Raw genomic sequence first — 20,241 nt, forward strand, 5'->3', positions numbered from 1 at the left:
TGTGACTTCAGACACGCTTCCCTTCCGTCTCCTCCCACTTCTACTCCTCATCTGAAACTGCCCCACTGTCTCTCTTGGGACGTGTTTTGGCAGGCAGCTTTGCATTTCAGATTTTGCCCTTCTTGGTCTGCTTTGAGAAATGACAGCCCTGGGTGAATTAACATGAGTATGAAAACCACACGGAAGAAATGTGAATAGCAATCTGACACCATGTGTGACATAGGGAGACCAAATTTTCTGGGGTGTTCTTCTATGACAGTAGTTACTTGAAGCTTCTGCTTCCTTCAGGGCTTCGTAAATAATTTTTCTCTCTATCAGTTCTCTGGCATAGATGAACATAAGAAAATCTGAAGGGAAAATGGAGCATTGCAGTAAGGTTGCTTATGCGAGCCGTAAATCCTGCAGTGCAGAGAGCAAATCCTGTGTATCATAACGGAGATTCTGGTCCTGTGCTGCTCTTCAGTGGCCAAGTTTAAATGAACTTTAGTAACTTACATTGAATAACTTGTAAAGCACTGTGGGATGCTGCAGGGTGAAAATTATATATGTAACATAGTCTACTAAAGCTCTTGCAGGGTTGCTTAGAAAGAAATAATGATAGCTAATATTTATTTTAGTTACATGTTACGTCCTTATTGTACCTGCATTGTGAGATGATCAAAGAGGGAGGAAACAACAACATTGCTAAACTTTTTTTTAACATATCTGTGTCTAGGAGAAGAATAAATCAAATAATAAGAAAGGCCGCAGAAACACTAAACCAATAAAACAAGGTGAGCTAAGCTCATGGTCTCTTTTCTTTAATGTTTATAGATTTTTTAAGTAGCTATTATAAAATGAGCAGTAGTAAACAGAAGAGGAAAGGACAGTGGAGCTCATTTCACATTCAGAATAGCTTATGACTTATTAGGTACATAACCCTCTTACCGCAGTCAGTCTTCTGAAATGTGCTAGCTAGAATATGCTAGACTTGCCTGCATGATGGGCACGGCACAGAGGATGTGGAAGGAGACAGCCTGGTCCAAAGCTCCCTGGAGCCGGTACGAATCTCTTGTCCGTTGACTTTAGAGAGCTTCAAAGCCACAGACTGCAAATTCTAAATAGAAAATGAGCTGTAAACAACATGTGATTGCTTATAGACTTTGAGTTAGATTTACTATATACCTTCAGGGAGTTGGTTTATGTAAATTGGGGAGAGATTTTTAACATGCGTTTAAAATAGAATTTACTGTGTGTATGAGTGTGGTCCTGCTAGACTGAATCCAAACACCTGCCAAGTTGTTGTCTTCATCTCTGTACTGGTAGCTGCCTTTCTGGTAGATACATCATGGTATTAGCAGGTTATAAATATATACGTAATCTTGTGAACTGACCAAAAATTCACTTGGTTTTTCATTTGTTTTGTTTTAGGTTTATTTCAGCTGCAATTGTATGCCTCTCTGTGCTGTCTTTTAGTTCATGTCTAACCCCTTACTCCTCTGTGAAATATCAGGAGAAGGAGTTGTTTTCCAGAATTCCTATATCATGTCCAAACTTTGCAGTGGCAGCTTTCCGTCGGCAGCTTGCCAATGGTCTGGGTGCCGCGATTTGTTTGACCTATGATGTAATAAATTTTTTTTTAATGCGAAAGGAACACAGTTGTCCTACTGCTGGACTTCATATTTTTCCTCAAAAGCTGGTTACCGCTGCCTGCTTTGGGGGGTACAAGGGAATAACAGCCGTGGCGCGTATGTGGCCTGCGAGGTGAACTCTGAGGTCCTCTACTGCTCTTGCTCCTTGCTCTATAAATATCCTTCTACCTGATCGGAGAGAGCAGTGCCTGTGTTTGGATCTGGGTGTTACTATAAATAGTTTGCAGAAATGGGAGGCGAAAGAGAAGAGAGGGCAGAACGGGAGGTGTCCGAGAGAAACATTCATTCTTCCTTCCGTTTTTGCTTACTTAGCTCTTCCTGCGAAAAAGAAGGTGTGGAACTGGGTTTCCTACTTAGAAGAGGAACGGATGCCAGCTGCTCCCCTAAAACTGTTCAGAGAGGTTGGCAGCTTTTTGAACTCTTTCCCTACGTTTTTCTCGGGCAACATCACAGAATTACAGAATTTCACGGAAGTAGAACTGGAGACTGCCATCAGACCGGCAGTTATCTTTACTAGTTGTTTTGGCGTAAGCAGGCAGTGAAAGCCCCGCAAAAAAGCCAATCAAACGTCCCTCACAAATAAACAAAGACTGTTTCAGTCTGCTTTGGGTAGCTCTGAATAAATCAGCTGTAAGCCAATCACTAAGTAACATAGAGGGGGACATTTTAATGTCTCTTTTATGTCCTGTACTTGTTTTGGGGTTGTACGATGCCCCTTCCAGCCTTCCTATGTCGAAAACTGACAGTCAGTTTGCTCTTTGAATGCTGGGTTGTTATGGACTATCTCAACGAGAAGCAGTTGTTACAGGGGAGGGTGGAAGTCGCGTTCATTCGTGGTCTAATACCTTTAAGTTGAGAGAGAACGAATTTAGGTTTGGTGAAGCTGCTTCAGCACTTCACTGCATCAGCCCAAAGTAAAAGTTCACCTCCCAGGGAATTCTTTGAAACCAACTTTTTTCGTAGAGTGTTTAGAATGTTACATCAAGTAAATCTGAAATACGGTGATTGTGCCTTTATCGATCTCTCTACCTGTGCTTGTCTATTAAAGTAGCAGTCGTTTAGTGATAGGTTTTTCTTCTGTGAATTGAAAATCTAAAGCTTTAAGTATACTTGATGGCTGCTCTACAATAGTCTTTTGTCTTCAGGAATTAAAAACAAATTTTTCCTCCCATCCTCCCCCCTTTTTTCCCCTTGTCTCGCAGTATCAATCGTTCCCACAAGGCCGAAATGGATTTAAAGTCGGAATGAAATTAGAAGGGCTGGATCCTGAACACCCATCTCGATTTTGTGTCCTTACTGTGGCTGAGGTAGTTGTTCTTCCTGTCTCTGATTCCAAAGATTTCATTTAAGTTTATGTTTTTGTTTTGGGGGGTTTTTTTGTCTTATAAAAAAATTAGAAACACAAAAAGAATAACATTCGAATAAATTAAATGATTAGGAGAAGTTCAAGGTGACGTTAAAGGAATAGTGTTATGTGGTTAAGGATCTATACTTGAAAACCTACTGTCAAATTTTTTGCAATTGTAATTCAGAAAAAATGCACCTATTTATTCCATGCAGTGAATGAATATGAAGAAGAATGATGAAATTAGACTCTAAGACTTAGTAAATATAAAACAAGTTGAAAAGCTTTTAAGCTGCTTCAGTTCTGTGAAATCTGCATTGATTTGGTATAGACATAAATGTTCTCCTGCTGTGTTTGTACTCCAGATGTTACAGCGCAGGAATGTGGAATATGAGGCCAAGGAAGTTACACTGGCCAATTTTCTTTTCTACTGTTTGAAAAGAGGAAAGAGGAGCATGGAAACTAGGAGATGTAAATGAGGAAAAATAAAATTAGGCTTTAAAAAAATAAATCGGATCTTAAATTTACTTTTACTTATAAATCCAAATGTGGAAGGAGGGTTTCGTTAATATTTTTATTTAACTTCTTTGTGAATTTCTGTGATAATAAGAGCTCCCCTGCTTATAGGTACAAGGGTATAGAATGCGACTGCATTTTGATGGCTATCAGGAGTGCTATGACTTCTGGGTTAATGCTGATTCCTCAGACATCCGTCCTGTCGGCTGGTGTGAAAAAACAAGTCGTAAGCTGCTCCCTCCTAAAGGTATGCAAACAATAGTGGTATACAAGAAGCCATAACTTCTGCTAAGAACTAGTTGTCCTGGCTATCCATGTTTCATTTTTAATAAGATTTTGTTGACGAGCTCAATCTGAGTTGTTTAGAGGGCAGAGGCGTAATTAAGGCAGTGAATCACAGAAGAGCAAAACAGCTTCCTTTCAGTATTCCTGAAGATTGAGGTTGTTAGTCAAATTAGAAACTATTTATTGGATGAGTGTGTAAATCAGGGAATCTCTTTGGGGTACACAGCTCTTCCTTCTTTCCTGCCTTCCATTTCCTAGAAACTTGTGCAGTTTCAGATTAATGATTAGGCATTGAAAAGTGCAGTGAAAAAGAGAGAAGTGTTTTAACAAAAATGCATAACCCTTGGAGATTGTGCAAGGGCAGTTATGCTAAGTTCAAATTCTTCCCAGGTAATTTCCATTTCTGAAAAACCAATCTGAATGTAATGGGGCTATGTAAAACAATCTTTTACCTCTCTTTCTAGGTTTCAAGGAAGGAGAATTTAATTGGACTTCATATTTGAAGAATTGCAAAGCTCAAGCTGCTCCAAAAAGCCTTTTCAAGACCCTCAGCGCAGTAAGTGGTGGTATTGAATACAATATGTTTTCAAATAGGTCTGATGTGAAGCAAGTTTTGACCGGAATATTTACATGGTTTTCTAATACATTCATGCCAGAGGTACAACTGTGGCGTGCAATCAGATGCAAGCTATTTCCTGCTGTGATTTATTTGTAAGACGGGAAACTAGTGCTATTTTTCTTCCTTCCCTCAGTCACTGGCTTTCCAGACGGAGAATTTGTTTCCCCTTCTCCTTAATACTGGAGGAAAAGATTTACATGGCCATTTGTTAAATATATTACAACAATCTGTTTTGCTGTGTCCCCACAGTCAAAATATTTGTGTTATTTTCCTCTATTTTAATAATTTTCAAAATAATTTCTGCTTTCCAGCAGCATGCTCATGTGCACCATGGGATCCATCATCAGGTTACGGAGCTTGATCATTTTTCATCCTTCACGCAGCACTGTTCTTCTCTTAGCTGTTGGCTTCAGTTCTTGTATAGCACTCATTCCCGTTTTATGTCACTCACATGACACAAAATCCACAACACAGTGGATTGACGCTGCAGGTGGATTGAGCGTTGGCTTCGGTAGGATCAGGGCCTGACCACGTAGCTCTGCTTCTGACCGATTCACCTTTTTACCTTGAAGATTCTTTAACTTCTCCACTAATAAGGCAGGGCCTGCAATGCTCCCACTGACCCTCATCACCAGAAGACTGCGTTCATCTCCTCCTTGGAGTCTGCAGTGTTGTTGTGTACCTGGAGATCCGGTTGTTCAGGCCTTTATTAGAAATGGTAACAATTATTGTCAGAACACATGGAAATCTTGTCTGTAGCTCCCTTGCCAGATGCACCGTCAGACTAGTAACTGTAGTGTATTTTGATCTGTGCATTTCGGAGTTAAAACCTGCAACAAATGCATTTATAACAGTGATTTAAACGGCCTAATCTACAGCGTGGCTGATGTTCCCTTTCCTGGTGTCCTGTTCCTTAGCCTGTCACGCCATCTGGTTTTCGTCTGGGAATGAAACTAGAGGCAGTGGACAAGAAGAATCCGTTGCTGATGTGCGTCGCAACCATCACTGACATATTGGATAACCGCCTGCTGATTCACTTTGATAACTGGGATGAGAGTTTTGACTACTGGTAAAAGAAATGTATTTTTAAAATATATCTGCAAATAGACTGTGGTTTATTTCACCTTTTCGCTAGTGGTATTAGCTAATATTTTAAACGTAGTCACTAAAGTTGGGATCTTGAATCAGCGCTCAAATATATATATAAGAAAATTAAGGAGCATTCACATTATCTGTTGCTCTGGCAGAGCTGAAGGAAGGGTAAGCTCTGCTCAATAGTGACAGACACCTGGAAGTGGTGGCATCCTCTCCTCCAGAACTAGCAGCAGGTGATGGCATGCCTCTCTGCAGGTTGTATTTGGAAGCAGGCAGTACTGGAGTCAATAAAAATCTTTCCATTTGTTTCAGTGGAGTTTAGAAAAGGTACCTTTGAAGTAAAAATGGTTGCCAACATTTAGGCTTTTAAGTCCTGACCTGCACTTCAGTTGTTTCACACCTGAGAATCTTGATCTCCTGCCCTCGTTCTGGGGCCAGGTGGAGTATTAATAAAGGAAATGTTTTCCCTCTATGGTCCATGTTTTCCAGCCCACAGGAAATGAGACATTTTCTTTGAATTTGTCTATAAAAAACAAAAGGGGGTGCCCTGTATTGCTCGCTCCTCAGAATAGGCACCTGCTTGGTGGCTAGTTGATCTTTTCTTTCTTTGCCTTAGATACATCACCCAGAGCTTTGTAATACCGGTGTTTGAATTTACAGGACTTTAGATCTCATTCCTTGACTATTTTGGTCTGTGAAGCTTTGTTTCCATGCCATGTTTTGCTTTGAATTTGAAAACTGCAATGCAAAATACAAGCAAACAAAGCTTCAAAGTATAGTTTGGCTGACACCACACAGGCTTTTCCCAGATCTGAAAGACTGCTGTGGTCGCTTCCTCAGAGCAGATGCGACTAAAGGAGCTATTTCAAATTGGCCCATCTTCTTCAGGGACTCAGAAGATCAAAACATGCAATAAAATTAGGAGCCAAGACAAATACCACTAGTCTTCAACTATAATTAATGGCTAACATGCATTTCTAAGCTAAGGCCTTAAAAGTCATTGCCCCTTCTGCCAAATTAATAGTATTTCTGTTGGGGGTGAGTGTTTTGGTTCATATTTGTTTTAACTTTGACAATCTGTGTCCAGGCTGAATGGTGGTCTGTATGGTCCATGTTTTATTAAAAAACATGCAGCTTTCACTTTTTTTTTTTTAAGCACCAAACATATTCTAAGGCTTCTTTGTGTTTGCCTATCTTTTGGGGCAGCTTGAATGCCTTGAAAATTTAACTTTATCAATTCTTAGAAGGTAATGCTTGTCTTTTACACTGTGATCACACCCACTGAAAGCATCTGTTACCCCAGCAAAGGCATAGCAGGCAGCATTTGAATTGCTGTGTTTCTTCTTGCTTTGAAATTGGCTGGTGCCAATTTTTTTCTCTTTGATTCAGGTGCGAAGCTAGCAGCCCGTATATTCGTCCTGTTGGTTTTTGCCAAGAAACTGGAACCCCACTGACAACACCACCTGGTATGTTGAAAGTGAGACTTATTTCCTGCCTCAAAACCTTAAAAAACCTGCAAGCTCCATCTTCCATTTAACTATGTATTTGCAAGTTACAGGTTCCATTCAGTTCTCTTTTTCTCTACTGACTGAACAATGTTATTGTTCGTACTTGTTGCTGCTGTAGCTTATTTTGTTTTATAGCTCTTTCAAGCAGTAGAATGAGGTTTGGTAATTTGCAGTTGAATTTGATTTCGGAAGGGAAAGAGAGTTTTGAAGTATTTTCAATATTTCCTCTAAGGTGAGCTGGAAGAAAAAGGAATCGGTATCACGATTTTGTCGATGGTAAGATGGAATTTTTGGAAATGAAGGATTAACTGAAGCCACATTTTTTTGCTGCTGCACTAGCATTCAGTAAATGAAAAGGAATGGTGGCGAATGAGAAAGGACAGAGCCTACAGGATAATCAATGTTGTTTTCAGGCCTTGAGAGCTCTCATTCACCTTAAAAAATAAAAAATAAAAAGTCTGCTGTTTGCTAGATTGACAGCCCTGGAGCAAGAAGTTCTGTAATTACCGATTATCAAATTTAGTAGAGTGGGTGGCAATACAAGCTCCCTCAAGAGTGAAGGATTAGCCTTTGTGACTTTGCTGCAGATGCTAAAGGGGTTATAAACTCGTACTCTTCAGCAGCACCCCATCCGTTCCCTCTCCTGCAGCATGCGACAAGGCTATGGCGAGCAGCTCCTCGGCTAAAATCAGAATTGCCTATGCCCCTAGCAGGATCTGCAGCCAATTCTGGTTTCTCTGCTGAGAGATTCATACGCAGAGTAATTTGCACGCTGTCCTATGCATTTTGTGATGGGCCCTCCTGCCAAAAGAGAACACGGAAGCTACAAAAATACTGAAATAACAAGGAAAATAAAGCAGAAACGTTTCTTAAATGTAGCTTAGGAGTTGCTGCCAGAGAGAAACGTTCCATGGTTGTTACAGCAGCAAACCATGTAGGTCCCTGAAATTATGGTAATGGTGATGGAGTCTTTTATCTCCAGGCTGCTAATTTTACCCAGCTATGGGTGAGTAGGTAGGAGGTGATGAGAAGTTTCTACAATCTGACAGCCACTCACACAGAATAGTTAATAAAACAAGAAATTAATTTGGTGGTGCCATTCCACATCACAAAATCCTCTGACTAGCTTTTAATTGGCAGCTTTCTCTAGAGAACAAGAATTGATTAAGTTGTGCAGAAATAAACTGTTCAAGTTCTTCCCGTCAGGGTTAAAGCCCTGTGTAGAAGCTGTGGAAATCTGCAGCGCTCTTGTGCGTGCTGTACGTGGTGTGTCTGAATAAACGGACCGCTTTCCAGTGCCGTCCTTTATAAGTGCTAAATTAACGTAATAGCCATGTGCTACATAGCTTCCTCTCTGTTGTTTGTAACAAATAACTGCAGATTTTTCTTAAATGTTAATCTTTCCTTTTTTTTTTTCCCCCCCCCTCCTCCAGGATACAAGGATTCCAAAGCCTTCTCATGGGAGAAGTATTTGGAAGAAACTAATTCTCAGGCAGCCCCAGCAAGAGCATTCAAACTGGTTGGTGAATCTCTTTGATTTTCTTAAGTCAGGAGAGTAGAGGAAACTGTGCTGCTCTTTACCCTTTCTTGCTAGATCTTTTATGTGACAGTGGTTCACCATGTCTGTGCCAAATGGGTAAAACTGTGTTTTTTTTGCTTTGAGCCTGAGTTTAAGATCATCCCTCTCTGCTGCTAAAAGAAAGCACAAGAGCAGTCTATGAGACTTTAAAAAAAACACAGCGAAAAGCTGTCTTTAAAAGGATTTTTGACTAAATGTCTTCAGTTCCTCCATTAGCAGATTTAAGGGAAAAACCTCCAATGCATACAGATAATTGTAGCTTTTGGAGGAATGCGTGAGGGACAGTGCCACACTTCAGAGAAGGCACGGAGAGGAGAAAGAGCTGGTGTTCTGCTCATGTTCCAACTGGGTGGGCAAAGGGGACCTCCCAGGTGACATCTGAGCAGGGCTCACACTGGTTGAGCAGACTTTCCAGATTCTCTCTCCACTGGGATCAGAAGAGGATGTCACTGGCCTGGAACTGGGGACATTTTTCAGGGATGGGGAGGAGGAGGTGTGTGGGTGGGTGTTTGGGGGAGAACAAGATATTTATAATTCCTCCGTCAGATGTCCCCCCTCTCCCCTAGATAACCTGTTCCTCAAATATGCCTGTAATTGGTGGGAATTAGTGGGCTCAAAGATGTTTCCTGACAGATCTTCTGAATATTGATGCATGCGTGAGAGATGATAGAGAGGGAAAGGCAGCACTGCAAGCACGGAGGTGTCAGCTGAGCTTGGCTAGGTGACACGTGTGCTGCGTCTCGCCCAGCGAGTAGTTTGCAGGCGTGGGGCAGTACTGGGGAACGGGGACTGGAGGCACTTCAGAGAAATGGAAAGGGATGGGGTCTTGATGCAATACCTTCTTTCTGCAGTTTGCTGAACAAGCAAGAACACTTCAGTGGAGCTGCCTAACTCTGGGGGAAGAGAAAATCTCTCTGTAGTAACTTGGGGGATGTAATTCTAGTTGCCAGATAAGCTATAGGGAAAGTCTGCCCTGAAATAAATGAGGAGACAACAAAGCATCTTTTCCTTCTCACATCCTGCATATCTGCTATGCTGTAGCTGCTGGGTCCCACAGTCTCCATGGTACCCAGTGGTTCTGTATGGTCTTTCTCCACCTTGAATTTAGTAGCTGACACTCAGATCCTCTTTGGGAAATGGACCTTGTCAGTGTCTGCCTGCCTTCTGGTGATCCCAAAGGAAGTCGAAACCGGCTGTAGTTTCCTTGAGGAGCTTAAGAAAGGATCTGTGCCTGCCTGCTTCTCTTTTGGTATTGTGGGTAGGGTGATCTGGTCCACTTCCCCCTGGGGTCGATCAGGAACTGGTGTATGTTACTGCCTGAAATTGTCTTTTCAAGAAACTCTTCTAAAATACTTTCACCTTGCAAATTGTGCAGATCCTTCTTCCCCTGGTTGGTGAGGCTGAAATACGATAGAGTGAAAATTTCCTGTCAAGGGCTTACTTATCAAATAGATTGAAATTCTTCTGAGGAGAAGCCCATTGTGCCCTCCACAGTAATAAGCATACCAGATGATAGAGCATTTCTGCCAGACTCCTAGATGGTGCGAGACCATCCTTCAGACTGAATCTGAAGATAGTTCTTTCAACCTTGGGAACGTGGGCTTCAGTTTCTTGTAGAGGAGTTCAGTGCATTTATTTGGATGGAAGCTCGCTGTGAGCAAAAACAAGTTACTTTCAAGGCTTTTTTGGTTTAAAACCCCCATACTTTAATGCTGATTTTTCCAGGCTTCTTCCAGGCTGATGGCTCACCTCACTAAACTTGGCAGTATGTATGAAAACTGTGCAATTGCGACACCTGTCTGGGTTGCGCTCGATGAAGTTAGACTTGCAGGTTAATACCTGCTGCCCTCCAGTATATTTTGTTGGTAAGCTCTTTGGGAGTGAGGAGGGAAAAGCAATCAGGGAGGCTTCAGATAAGGAAGGTAAAAATCTGGCCAGACAAGACTGATAATTGCTAGATTTCAGCAGGTGTCCATTCGTAGGCTGCAAGGGGGTATTGCAGAGTAGGAAGAGGCCGATCTTGCCTCTCTAGAATGGGAAGGCCCTAGCTGGAGTCTTCTGCAGGAAAGTGAAATTCCAAAGCATCCTTTGGATTAAGGTTTTCCACAGACGACGTCTTCAATCATAAGTGCAGCACATGAACCACCTCAGAGCTGGGGCACTGGATAATCAATGAAGCTTGTCAGCAGGACTCATCTGTTGCCCCTGGTGTAGGCTCAGCCTTTTTCTGAGCCGTGCTGATAAAATCCCAGCCGTGCTGGAAAATGGGAACCTTCCATATATCAAGAGAGGAAAAAATGCAGTAATTGCTCTACGCAGGAACGATAGGACTAATTTTTTATAAATACAAAATATTCTGGAAGGGTGATAAAATTCTTTAAGACACAACGAGAAACGGTGAAATACGACCCGTTTAAAATTCCCAGTCTTAAATCCTCAGTAATCTATCACTGCGATGCTGTTCCCTCAAATTTTCAGAATATGAAAGAGAACTTTCTGAAAACACGATGAGAAATGACACCCAAAGATACGAGCGCTTCCCTCGGGACAGGGAGCCTGTTCAGTACTGGCTACTCCCCGTTTTGTATTCTTCTAAAATGCAGTGTCTTTCCAAGGGGGATGCACCTGCCTTGTCTGAATTTTTAGCCCGTATTACCATTATCTCTGCAGCCGTTGCTTTGCTCCTTCAAAAATCTAGCTTTGAGAGAGCAGTAGGGAGGGCTGATTATGGCTCTCATGAAACTCCAGACTATAAATTAGTATTCAAGACTCTGTTTCAAAAAATGAGACAGAAAAAATGGCATTTGATTCATTAACGGTTAATAGAACTCTTCCAAGATCAAATTTCATTTCGTTTCTGGCCTGGTTGGTCTCCAGTGCAAATACATGGCACAGTTATTGATTTTATTATTATTATTATTATTATTACAGCTAGCAATTACAGCAAATCAGTACATAAAAATATGGGTTGAGAGCCAGAACTGGCATTTCTCACTGAATTAATTTTTAACAGTTTTCGAGAGCTATCATATGTAGTCTGGAGAAGCTGATCATCAGCACAAATAGCAGATCCTATATCTGGACTTCACCACCCAAAACACAGGAGGAGACAGCTTCATTGTCAGTACTTCTGTCACTGTTTCAGTCCATTGTCATGGGCTGTAAATTCAGAAGTATTCAGAAGCCAATGCCCAAAATGCCAGCAATGCTTAAACAGGTAGCCTTGCTCATCATCTGGGCAGAACTTTGTTCTCTAACACTCAGACTTCTTCCCCAAGACAGACAGACAAGGTCAGCCAGACGCTCTTAAAACTAAAAGGGGTTTAGGTTGTCCAGGTTCTGGTGTGTCACGTGGCTGGAAGCCTATGGATAAATGTCTGCATCCATGTGAAAAAAACAGAGAGGAACTTTAGATTTGGAGTCTGTAATCCCCTTATCTCGGAAGTGGACTTCCTTCCCTCCCCCTAGCTGCTGACAGTAAAAAAGGTGAGGAAGATTGAGGAAAAGAGTGATTATAATCATCTTTTCATTAACCTTCTGGTCTTGTTCAGACACATGAGTTAGAAATAACTGTCATCTCTGCCTAAAATCCTGACCTTTGCGTGCACAAGTGAAGGAGGACACATCTTGAACGAGTATCCGGTGCTCCATAACCCCCAGCTAAGGAGTTCAGAGGAGGAATTTAAAGATAAATGGAAAAAATCGTAAATGCTGCCTGTTATTTGGAGGTTTACATCTGTGGGTGTTGCAAAGGGATGTGTCAGATCAAAGGACATTCTGGTGTTTTTACAAAATAGTTTAAAGACACTAGAGTTTGAGGGAAGTGGTTTGGGAAAGGGTAAGTTGACAACTGCAGATGTGAGACTCCTCCAGTTGGAACCGCTCAGGATTCCCAGCGCTGTTCCCCAGCGCTGTCATTTCAGCAGTTGGCAACAAGTAGATGCTAGTTATTAGACTAGATGCTAGTTTCCATCCTGACCTCTCGGCTCAGTCCCTGGCCCTCCGCTGTCGTCCCTCACCAGCCACACTTCCGATTGGAGTGTGTCCCCTTGGTTACGTTGTCTACTGAGCTCAGATCAGCTCCATAGCTTGGTGCCTGCGATGCCAACGAGTTCCTTAATGTAATTCCTAGTTTCCTAGGACTGACTTTTCTGCCCTTCCCCCAGTGCTGTATAGCCTTTTTTTCACCCTCCACCTATTGCTTGTCCACTAAGTACTTTGAAAGGGAAGAATATCCTTGCATTCCCTACATTTGATGTCAGTGCTCTGCTGCAAGTAAGTTGAGTTGAATAGCACTTTTTAAACCTGTATTTAGCTTGATATTCTTTAGCTTTGGATACTGTTCTGGAGAGCTCTTCCTGAAGCAGGTCTAAGCCCAGGCTCAAAGCAAAGATCTGAAATACCTCTAGTTGTCTTGGTAACAGGGATTTTTCCCACTATGAGTTCTTCTCATGCTGGGAAGGAAAGGGGGTGTCCTCAGTGTGAAGTTACAGGTATGACAAAATGTTTGTACAAGAGAAAAACTTCGCACTGCAGTGAAGCGAAACCAATTGCATTTTCCAGCCCACCTGCCAAATGCAGGCTGAGGAGAATGTGACTCCCAGTAGTATCCAAAGACTTAGGCAGAGATTGCTGCATCTGATGCCAAGAAGGATACATTACTCAGATATCTTCAGATGGTTAAGTGATTTTCAAGCTGGTAGAATTGGTGGGATTGAGATCATCAGATGATGGCTCGCTGTGCTTTTCCCTGCAAAGAAAAGAGGACAAGTGGCGGCAAGACAGGCTGCTCAGGAGGTGCCTCGATGTAATTCAGCCCCTAACTTGAAGTCCTTTTCCTATTAAGAGATGATGCGGTTCCTGTACCACTAAACTCTTCACATGTGCTCAGGAGCTTACAGTGCCCTTAACCATTTGCTAACCATTAAAGTGGGGGCTTGTGGGGCATGAACAATGTCCACAGTGACCGAAACAAGATCTTCCACATCACGTAATAGGTAGTGAAGAGCGATGCTCAACAGTGGGGTGTTCTGGGCTCTCCTAACCTCACCTGCATTTTACATTCTACTCACAATTCTCTTTTCCAGCGTCCTGCTCATGGATTCCAAGTTAGTATGAAGCTAGAGGCTGTGGACAGAAGAAATCCCGTCTTGATAAGAGTGGCAACAATAGTTGACAAAGACGACCGTCGTATCAAGGTACAACTTAGAAAATGAAGGCTGTGTTGATGGAGGCTCTTCGGCAACAGACCTCCTTCCTGAAGGATGACACATGGGCAGGAGTGGAGTCTACTCCCCACTGGCCATTTGATTCTCAGTCTTATCACTGTGATTGCAAGGAAAAAGTCAAGTTTTGCCAAATATAGTAGCATGATTTGCAGTGCGGCCACACATTTGGCTGCAACGCTACAACATAAACAACCCAGCAGCCTTTAAACAGCAGTGATCTTTAGTCTCTGTCAGCCTGACCTGGAGCTGAACCAACAATGCGAAGTGTTTCAAATCTTGTTACTAGTCCCTTCATCCGGTAGAAAATTCTAATCTGTTCACTGCAAAACTGGCCAAACTCATTGGCTTTTATGGTGTTTTTTGGATTCTCAGAAGAAAAAAAAAAATCTGCAATTCTTTTTGCAGATATTTAGTCAGAAGTATAGATTTTGATGGGGAAACCCATACTCTGCTTTCTTGTAGCCCTGTGATTTGACCGTGTCACCAGAACCTCTTTGTTCTGTAAAACATAACTGCAGGGGTCAGGAAAACAAATAGTTACACTGAGCATAAAAAGGATGATTGTGCACGACTTAAAGAATCAAATGAGTCAGCCCAAGTTGGGCAAGGTGAAACAAAGGGAGAAGTTAAAATAAAAGCTCAGTCGTATACTTAACTGTATCCCTCACTGAGGCCGTGTGCTATGTGCTTCTTTTAGATACATTTTGATGGTTGGGACTATAATTACGATTTCTGGATCGATGTGGACAGCCCTGACATTCACCCAGTTGGCTGGTGTGCAAAAACTGGACATGCTTTGCAAGTGCCACTAGGTAAAGTAGATGGCATCATATTGTCATGTTGTACATTTTCTTAAGTGCAACTTGCTCTTCAAATGCGGGAAGCTTTTACAAATCTGTTTAACTTTCTTTTCATTATCAGGTGCTGTTGGTCCAGTGGGAACAGCAGGACAAACATGTCCTACTCCAGGCTGTCTCGGTATCGGTCATGTCAAAGGACCACGATATGGAACACATTATACGTACGTGTGTGAGGTCTTCTTATATGTGCTCTGCCTCTCCGATTCTGGTTGCTGTCCGTAGGAATAATGCAGCAGCAAGCTCCTGCACTACACTGAAATTATCACAGGGTGGTTATTCCGGAGATAGTTATAACTGTAACTGTAGCTCCCTCTTGTGTCTAAATGTGTTATTCCACTGTCAGTTCAGTTTACACCAGTAGAATCATTGCAACTGCAATAGTACAGGTTAATTCAGTTCAGTTTCTACTTCCCAGAATCAGCGAAGGAATTTCTTTTTTGTAAAATAACATATCCAAGAGCAGCATGCCAGCAGGTGGTTAAAAGGAGAGAAAGTGTGGATAAATTATTATAGCATAGGTGTGGGGAGAGCTAGCTCTTGTTTTGTGCTCTGCCTCCAATTTCTTATGTGTTCTTGGAAAAGGAGGATTTTTCTTGGTTAAATCATCTTACAGAGTACAAAAACATTCTCAGATAGGAGGAGTTTTGAAAATCCAGTATCACATAACGTGGTAAGGGCTTTGAAGTTTTCAGAGTGAAATTTGCAGGACTGATTTTTGTTTCATGAAATATTGCTCAAACAAACAGGCTAGAGAGGAAGAGCGCTGTTGTTCTCTGACTAGGCTGACTTTAAAAACATGAATTAGGTGCCTTTGGTTTCTAATTCTGCATGCAGTCCTCTGGTTTCCCATGCCCAAAACTTGGTAATAGCATCTCTTTTTCAGAAGTGTTTTTGGCCTCAGTTCTTTTGTTTCTGTAAGGCTGTGTCCTTCTGAGCAGTAGTGGAGTCATGCGCTGTGGTAGAATACATGAAACACTGCTTTTGAAGAAGTTCACCTGCCTGTGTTTTGATAATGTCATTTCAGTTTCGATGTCAGATCAGCTCCCCCTAATGCTCCCATTCATTCTCTCAAAAGAACCTGTCTTGTGTGTTTGAAACATCTTCATGCCATTAACTTTGCAGCATTGTGCTCCTTTTTCTGACAACCCCCCGCCTTAAAACTCTTTCAGCTTGCTATTCTCCTTCTCTCCCTACCATCCTCTGCTCTGGACCCTAGGATTAATTTTTCTCTTGCTTATATTGATGCTCATCCATTTAAGTTGCCAGCACAGCATGAAGCAACATCTCCATCTGCTTTCCTGGCCCACTGCTACTCTCTTGCTCTGTGCCACCCAGGACCACCTGTAGCTATTAAGCCTACAGTCTGCTCCACTAAAGATTTATGCAGCATCCCCAGAATTGTTGTTTTCCTGTGTTTGTTGATGAATGTGTCTGCCTGAGGCTGGTGTGACTAGATGACCTAAAAACATGCATCATAATCTCTCTTTCTCTCTCTTTTTTTGGTAACGCAGGTTAGTTGGCTGCCCATATTCTGATGTAAATCTCAACAGAGAGAACTTGTTACAGGACCGTCTGAGCGGGGAGAGACTCTTCCCTAGCCAGAGCATTCAGAAAAACAAGATGCCAGATATGGCTGCTCCATTTCTGGGGGGAGCAGGAGAGCCTTCTCAGGAGGACTCTCCACACTCCAGGTGAGCTCAGCCCTTTTCCTTTGCAGATAACCAGGGAGCAAAACTGTTTTACAGGGCTGAAAAACACAGGAATCGACAGAGAAGCAGTAAAGCATTGAGTTAATCTGTCTGTAATATTGACCCATGCCCCAGACAGCCTTAACACAGAACAGTGCACTTCTGTACCCTCACATGCTTTAATAGGTTTCTTGAGTCCTTAATCCTGCTGCTCTGGTCACATTCCAACAAAGGAAATTGCATTCTTTCTCCGTAAATTTTTCCTTGCTGTTTCAATTTAATATATATTCTTTTCTTTCATTTCCTGTCCTAAAACTGTCAAGCAAGATTATTTTGCACTATTAAACTGTAACTGCATTCCACCCCAGAGCCGGCTACATTACGCTGGTTGGTGTAATGACTGTATGTGTATCACTTGGCAATCAAGTTGAGCTCCTTCAGATATTTTATTGTCTTATATGAAAATCTTAAACTTGAGTATTGTGAAATAATGTACGTATTATCTGTGTATTAGTTTTTTGACAGCAGGAGGCAGTTAAAATGTGTCACTGGACAGACTTGGACATGAAGGCTTTAACTGTTGTCACCCTTAGCCTGTAGGAATCCAGTCTCACTGGGACGATCTCCAGCGATACTTTTGGTCTTTGTAGAAGATGAGGACTCTCACATGTTTTAAAGTCTGTGTGCCTTAGATTTTTAACATTTTCAAGCTGTATTTGGTAAAACAAAAGGAATACTTCTCTCCCCCTAGGTATACATGGCCAAAGTTTCCCTTCCCTCATCCCAGTAGCATGCAGGGCTCTCCATTTGCTAGCTTCAACCCCAGAATTGACTGCATTTCAATAGCACTGTTGCCATAAAGTTTTCTCAGAGCTTCAGGATCCTCCCAGGAGAAAGGCATTTTAAAACTGTAATATATTTCTATTCTAAATATTTCATTTCCTGATAGTGGGAGGTTTGAATTCACTATGCAAATCTTATAACACCCTACTGCTTGTCCCTTCCTTGGACAACTGTGTAGCTCCATTTATGCATCAAACTCAGTCATGGAAACTCTCTTAAATGTTTTCCAGAGCTATCAAGATTCAAAAATCTTAAATCTCTTGATTTCACCAGAATGCATGTTTCCATGGATTTCTTGTAGCTGCTGGGATCAGATCCCCGGTCCACAGGGGAAAATGTATTTCCCATAATCTCTCTGAATTGGTGCTAAAGAGTAAAAAAGCACTTTGTGCTGCACCAGTAATTATCCTGGGAGAGAGGGAGGCTTCCACCACTAGATGGTGGTTGGTGCTTCCACTTGCAAGAAACAGCCAGCTTTGCTCTCCCCTGGGAAAAGGGGGAACAGAGCGTGCTGGCCTAGCTAGTGTCAATTATCTGTTTCTACAGAAAATCTGCACAAGGCAGTGAAAAATCATGCCAAAGCAGCCTTCCCAGTCTGTCGGAACAGTCTGAAAACAGTCAAGAGAGAGACTGTGTAGAAGAGGAATCCTCTGCAGCCATCCAAACCAAACCGAAAAAGTAAATAAGATTTTTGCAATGTGTTTTCATGTATTAACAGTTGTGTTTCTTGATGGTGCTGCTCTATCTGAAATACAGGTGTAAATCACTGGCTTCGAACAGCCCACTTTGATCAGAGATTTGTAGCATAGGGTTTTAGAATGACATGTTAACTTTAAATCCCCTCCCTTCCTCCCATTATTTTGCGGGCTCTTTTTCCTGCTGTAAACTTGTGTCTGAGTTCTGGCCATGAATTTAATAGCACAGTCCTTCTCGTGGAGACAGAGAGAGAGATTGGGGCAGTGTGGCGCAACTGCCAATTTTAAGAGGGAAAAGGTCTTAGTTTCTAAAAGTCCCATTGATCTTTGTAAAAAGGAGTAGTTATCTCAATTTGTGCATCTTCTGAAATGTTTTGTGATTGATGCTTTCAGGCGTGGCTGCTCACATGCCTATATAAAGTTACAGCTGGTGAAAGAGGAAGACGACGGAAAAGGTTGGTTGATTTTTTTTTTGTGTGCGCGCGTGTATGTGTTAAATACAAAAACCACAAGGACCGCTTAAAGCTTTACGTTTTTTTTGTCTTTGATTCCACAGCCAAGAGAAAATGCACGTGCGAGGGGATGCTGTCACAGTAGTCTTAACTCTCTTCCCCCTTGCTTCCTTTAAAAAGAGGAGGAAGGGTAAAATCCCTTAGTGATATAAGATTGAATACTTTGTAGGGTGAAGCCTCCTATTTATTAATCGAGAAGACAAGCTTGCCTCAATTTTTGTACCACTGCGTACTCTTCTGTTTCATTCCCCAGGCAGTCTGTGCCAGGCACAGTATTTATTGAGCTGCTGAAGAATGTAGCTACGAAGTCACCCGGAAACGTTTGCAGACAGTTCTGCTGAGAGGTGACAAGTTAAATTTAACATCTGTCTGCCAGGCTTTGACCAAGTTTCGTTGACTTCTCTCTGTGGAGCCCCTTGGACTCTCAGAAACATGTTCAGATATTTTGGGCAGTGACTCTTTTAAAATTCTCCTGAGAATGAAACAGAAATTAAAAAAATCAAATGGAAAAACAATATCATTTTTTTTCTGGTATGTGACAGGTTAAGTTTTAAGAGAAGCTTTCTGCTGTCACTTTAGCAAACCATATGTTTTAACTTTCAGATTTGCTATAAAAAGCCGTATCAGAGAACCAAGCTGACCAGGCTTTTAGGAGGATTTAACATGATAATAAGTCTCCAATCAAAAAATAGCTAAGCAGGCACAAACTGGGACAGGTGCCTAGCTTTTCTTCTCTTCATTTTTAGCTAGTGCTGACTTCTGCAGTCAGAGCTAGAGAAGTCTGCCAGCTCTGAGCTGCGCTTGCGGTTGGCAGGCAAAGCTGTCTCCTTTCCCTTCACATTCACCTTAAACGGAACGGCACAAATCAGGGGAGGGAAACTCTCCAATAATCCACTGACCTGTAATCTCTCAATTGCCCAAAGCTTTCAGCCCACCTATATTTAAACTATCTGAACCCTGCTTCCTTCTCAAAAAGAAAATAATTTCTTCAGATGGTAGTTTGGACGTTTCCCCGCCAGGATTTGGGTTCAGTGAAGAAAAAGGTACTGCAGTTAGTAGTACCGTGAGCCTCCCTGTCCCTCCAGGTGCCTGTCACCCTTCGCGTGCCCGCTTTGGAGCAGACATGCTTTTTGTTCGTTGTTACCTGCAGGTCTATCAGTATGACCGAAGTTTGGAAGGATTAATGGTGATGATCAGGGTGGGAATAGAAGAATGTGGGCAGAAGACATGAGGATGAGGAGGGTGTAAAGTGATGGGGAGCTGATTGCTGATGGAAGCGATGCTTACGCAGCGGCGCTGGGCGCAGGCAGGAGCTCCAGCCCCGGAGCGGTGGGGCTAAGGCCATCTCTCTGAAGAAGCGGGAGTATACGCAGAGCTGATGGAGCCTGTAGGCCACCGGCTGGACCAGCCTGTGCTCCCTCAGGCTCTGTTGACCTGCTAAAGACCTAATCCCTTGTATGTGCCCCGCTTTGAGAGGATGCTCCCTAACCCCAGATGCACCTTCGTACATCATCCCCATTTCAGGTTGCTGCCTGCTTAAAGTGCAGTCTTACGTGACGAGCGGTTCTTAATCAGGTTAATCTTCCTCCTTTGGTCTCCTTATTAAAAACAGAGACCTGTATTTGATGCTGTCCCAGATCTTTTAGGGAACGGAGATGAGGTCAGGTGGCACCCCTGGGAGCAGGGCAGTAACCTTGTGCTAGACCCGGCACTCTCGGTGCTGTGGATGACTGTTAATACAGTCGGAAACCGGGTGTTTCGTGCCGGTGCCGCGCGATGGCGCCTGGAAGCTGGCGCAGCGCGGGCGAAGCGGTGCGAGGCTGGGCAGCGGTGCGGG

General features: G+C 42.5%; 1 protein-coding gene across 1 annotated transcript in view; it reads left to right on the forward strand.

The window, feature by feature from the left end:
• The window catches only part of LOC106494655 (lethal(3)malignant brain tumor-like protein 4), a 40,511-nt gene that overhangs the window by 7,739 nt on the left and 12,531 nt on the right, over positions 1–20,241 (forward strand). The window contains exons 5-18 of the mRNA XM_013954948.2: positions 716–773; positions 1,944–2,032; positions 2,834–2,938; positions 3,604–3,739; positions 4,242–4,333; positions 5,314–5,465; positions 6,881–6,957; positions 8,433–8,518; positions 13,666–13,776; positions 14,504–14,618; positions 14,728–14,827; positions 16,178–16,357; positions 17,744–17,875; positions 18,286–18,347. Coding sequence (XP_013810402.2) covers positions 716–773; positions 1,944–2,032; positions 2,834–2,938; positions 3,604–3,739; positions 4,242–4,333; positions 5,314–5,465; positions 6,881–6,957; positions 8,433–8,518; positions 13,666–13,776; positions 14,504–14,618; positions 14,728–14,827; positions 16,178–16,357; positions 17,744–17,875; positions 18,286–18,347 — 1,495 coding nt within the window. The remainder of the gene's footprint in view (positions 1–715; positions 774–1,943; positions 2,033–2,833; positions 2,939–3,603; positions 3,740–4,241; positions 4,334–5,313; positions 5,466–6,880; positions 6,958–8,432; positions 8,519–13,665; positions 13,777–14,503; positions 14,619–14,727; positions 14,828–16,177; positions 16,358–17,743; positions 17,876–18,285; positions 18,348–20,241) is intronic.

The sequence above is a fragment of the Apteryx mantelli genome, chromosome 27 (genome assembly GCF_036417845.1).
Source record: "Apteryx mantelli isolate bAptMan1 chromosome 27, bAptMan1.hap1, whole genome shotgun sequence".
Taxonomy (NCBI): domain Eukaryota; kingdom Metazoa; phylum Chordata; class Aves; order Apterygiformes; family Apterygidae; genus Apteryx; species Apteryx mantelli.